Source organism: Mus caroli, unplaced genomic scaffold (assembly GCF_978045245.1).
Source record: "Mus caroli unplaced genomic scaffold, Mus_caroli_1 scaffold_4, whole genome shotgun sequence".
Taxonomy (NCBI): Eukaryota; Metazoa; Chordata; class Mammalia; order Rodentia; family Muridae; genus Mus; species Mus caroli.
In genome coordinates this window covers 97493523-97497038 of record NW_028227259.1, presented here as the reverse complement: position 1 = coordinate 97497038, position 3516 = coordinate 97493523, and the positions used below count along the sequence as shown (strand labels likewise).

At 43.3% G+C, this 3516-nt stretch overlaps 1 protein-coding gene across 2 annotated transcripts; it reads right to left on the bottom strand.

Moving 5' to 3' along the window:
• Positions 1–398: 398 nt before the first annotated feature.
• Positions 399–3148, bottom strand: LOC147005213 (PRAME family member 8-like). 2 transcript variants are annotated; one of them, XM_085836220.1, is made up of 3 exons: positions 2841–3148; positions 1791–2381; positions 399–966 (listed from the first exon to the last, which is right to left on the bottom strand). In XM_085836220.1, exons 1-3 carry the CDS (start codon positions 3125–3127, stop codon positions 399–401), a joined length of 1446 nt encoding a protein of 481 aa, XP_085692346.1. In that variant the 5' UTR covers positions 3128–3148. The 2 variants fall into 2 exon arrangements, with proteins under 2 accessions (XP_085692346.1, XP_085692347.1); XM_085836221.1 differs by having other exon boundaries at positions 778–966; positions 2261–2381; positions 2841–3127.
• Positions 3149–3516: the final 368 nt, after the last annotated feature.

The following is a 3516-nucleotide window of genomic DNA, read 5'->3' as shown; positions in this document are numbered from 1 at the left end:
CACCAAGAACTTTGCTTCACTCATGAAATACCATTGTCTTTCCATTTCGCCACCCATTGAACCTTCCTGATGCTGAACCTGGTAGATAGGTTGGTAAAAGTCAAAGACCACACTGAGAGAACATCCAGGTTTTTAAGTATACAACTAAACATCTAGTTAGTCTGTCCGGGGAGAAGCCATGTAACAATGCCAAGCTGTGTTTCTGACTCCACTAGGACCCTGTTCCCACAGTTCATCCAAATGTTCCCCATGTCAATCTCAGTTGCCAAGATACCAGTCACTGAACAGCCTTTTGTTTCCAACCATCTGAGCAGTGTCAGAAGCCACAGGTTCTGAGTTCCCCAGGTAGGACATGTGTCCCAAGCCTAGTGTTTATTCAAATACAGAACTTTCCCATTTTACTCCCAGCAATGACAAAGTCTGGCCTCCTGGGCAAAGACCCAGCACTTCCCACATGTGTGGCAGATATCTGTAGCAAAGGAGCTGTTCTTGGGCTGCCTTATTTCCTTCAAAGTATCCATGAGATCCTGACAAATTTGGACAAATCTTTCTACAGAGACTTGAGCAAAGTCATCATAGCACTCCAGAGGGACAGGATATTGTTCCACATTCATCTTAATCCAGTTGTCTGTGTTCTGCAAAAGGTCCTTCAGGATAGGCATGGAGAAATCATTGTTGTAGAAGTTGATATTGGAGATCTGAGAGCATTGTTTGAGTGCAGGCAGGAGGACACTTAGCTGGGAGTCCTTTATCCTACACCCCTGCAAATCCAGATTCTCAAGAGTGCCTGCCACTTTCATGAGGAGACCTCTCAGAGGCATAAGATCCAAATCCAGTAAGACCACACCTCTCAATTCCAGATGTTTTAGCTGAAAGAGGCTCTGACAGCAGGAGAAGGAATCCAAATCTCTCTGTGAAATCAGGGAGTAAGTAATGGAGAGTGTCTTCAAGGGTGTCATCAAGCACCTAGAGGTAAAGGAGACAGATGGTTAGTTCTGGTAAATGGCCTTGTAGAGGTTTGGCAGGGATATAGAGAGTGGTAGAAGGAATCAGGTGCCCCAAGATCAGTTTGACTAAGTGATTAAGGACATCATCTATGATGCTTCATGTTGGAAACCGCTCAGTCATGTCAACCTCACAATTTATCTCCTGGCCTCACTCTAAACCTGAAAACTAGTTCATCCCCTAATCCCAGAAAGCACACAGAAGAAATTTCATCCCAATAGAACTCTGACAGTATCTCAATACTTGCTATGGGTCCACTGAATCTGTATTATATCATTCCCTCTGCAGTCATGCTTGCTCTCATTTACAGCCCAAGCTCTACCTCCTGTCCCATGTATTCAGCAGTATTTGGCCTCAAAACATTTAACCCATGGGAACTGGTTGATGGTAGAAGGCTGTTCTAACAGATCTAAGCATATAGCTTCTTTTCACCCTGTACTTGTGAGTCCCCTACTCCTCACTACACACTTCCATTCCTCTTCAGTTTCCATTTGATTGGGTGGCCATGATTATAGGAAGAATTACAACTTAACCTTACTAGATCTGACCTACCCTTTACCCCAAATCACTTTCCTACTTCATGAGTGCTCATTTGTGACACTGATTTACCTTGTAAAATTTCCCATGTATAACTGAGTATACATGGAAACAGGACAAAACTTCCAGACTTTGGAGTCTCTAAATATTTGTTCCTAGTGACTTCCTGGCATCGTGTCCCCATAACCCTTAAGAAAAGAGAGACAGATTTGCTCTGATAGCTGAACCAGCTCTCCATTATGGCTTACCGTAGGACCTGATTCATCTGGTCTCTGAGAAAATGGACGCAGAACATGAAAAGATGCTGCAGACAGTTGAATTTGGAGAACTGAGAAGTAAACTTGTTGATACACTTGACTTCGGTGACTCTTGTTCTATTGGCTAAATGGAAGTCGATTTTGTGGAGGGGTGCCAGGAAGACTTTGCGAAGATTTCTCATCTGCCCAAAATAGGGGGCAAAATGTGTCAACTCTAACAGAGTCCATTCAGTATTTAGTTCTAACTCCATGATGTGCTCTGGATCAAAAACTTGGAAGATCTGTCTGAGAGTTTTTACTGGCAGAGTCCAGATCTTCACCTTTGTACAGCAGAAATATAAGGAGCCCTTTCTCTCCTGGGCCCACTTCAAGAACCATGCTTGTGCTTCATCAAGGCAGGACCTGATGCACAGGTCAACTGTGACCTTAAGATGCTGCCTCAGTGCATATCTGGGACGGACCTGCACGGCTTGCTTTTCTTCCAAGATCTCTGCTGAACATTCACTGTCCTCTGAATCAGTCCATATGTTCCAGAAGTTATGGTGCACATTTCGCAGGTCGAGAAACTGTAGTTTTTTCCTCCTGCAGGTGAAACAAGAATGTTGGCAGACCCTGAATAAGCTTTTACTACCTATAACTAAACTAAACTCTCTTCCCTGTTAATGTGTATGTTTTTTTCAGGACCTGATATCCAATTTGGACTTGGACATGCTACGGAAGCTTTATTGTGCTTCTGTACACATGAATACTTTTCTTTCAGTAAGGTACACTTTATTTCTCCTTACTTATATTAGTTCTTGTGGGGATGTCAGGCATAGGCTCATTCTACTATGAGGCCACATTTACTCTAGTCCCATATTCAAGTTTAATCCATATCCAACTGTGCTCAGTACAAGTAAACAGTAGCTATCAAGCACCCTGTATTCCTGCCTGATGATGCCATCAGAAGCATCTGATCCATTTATGACAAAGTTAATCTCCCTGACAATGTCTAATGTGTATTCCTTGTTCTCCCTTCTATAGTACTTTGAAATTGCTTACCTGGGGTGTAACCCTATGGTTTGTCGAATGTCTACTCCATCTAACACAGCCTGCAGTGTTTCCAGGTCAGGATTCTTCATCAATGCCCCCACAGGGAGACAGCGGAAAGGCCAGGATATCACCAATGCCTTTATGAGCTTGATATGTCTGCCATCAAAGGCCTCCTTGAATATTGCTGGGAAGAGTCCATAGGCCAGCTCGTCCAGATCAGACAAGCCTAAAGCCTCCTCTCTCACCAGAGTCTGAATTGCCAGCTTCTGGAGTGTGGGTGGGGTATGAACACTCATCTTCTAAAGGTCTCCAATCAGAAGGATCCTGGGGAAGGGTTAGAAATGAATATACGTTTAAGACAATGTTTATAAAACTTCCTCACCATCACATCAACCACTAAGCTTCTGAGTGACTGCTCATGCAATGGTAGAGACATCAATTGACCTCTTCATCCTAAGAAGTGATGGAAAGACACTCCCCAACACTGGCATCATGGCAGACTCTCTATCACCAAATGGGTATCTAATTTTTGGATCAAAAATTTTGTTTGTGACACACTCTTATAAAAAAGAAAGAATGAAAGAAATATTGAATTGACAAGACTCACAGGACTTAATGTGGATGGCCCAAGCCAAAATGTGCAGCACAAGGGAGATATAACCTTAAGAGACCAGCCCCAGTGGAA

Coding starts and splice junctions, on each gene's coding strand:
- LOC147005213 (XM_085836220.1), bottom strand. CDS start 3,127: ATGAGTGTTCATACCCCACCCACACTCCAGAAGCTGGCAATTCAGACT. Junction 2,382..2,840: donor ACCATAGGGTTACACCCCAG/GTAAGCAATTTC, acceptor TTTCACCTGCAG/GAGGAAAAAACTACAGTTTC. Junction 967..1,790: donor CAGATGAATCAGGTCCTACG/GTAAGCCATAAT, acceptor CTTTACCTCTAG/GTGCTTGATGACACCCTTGA.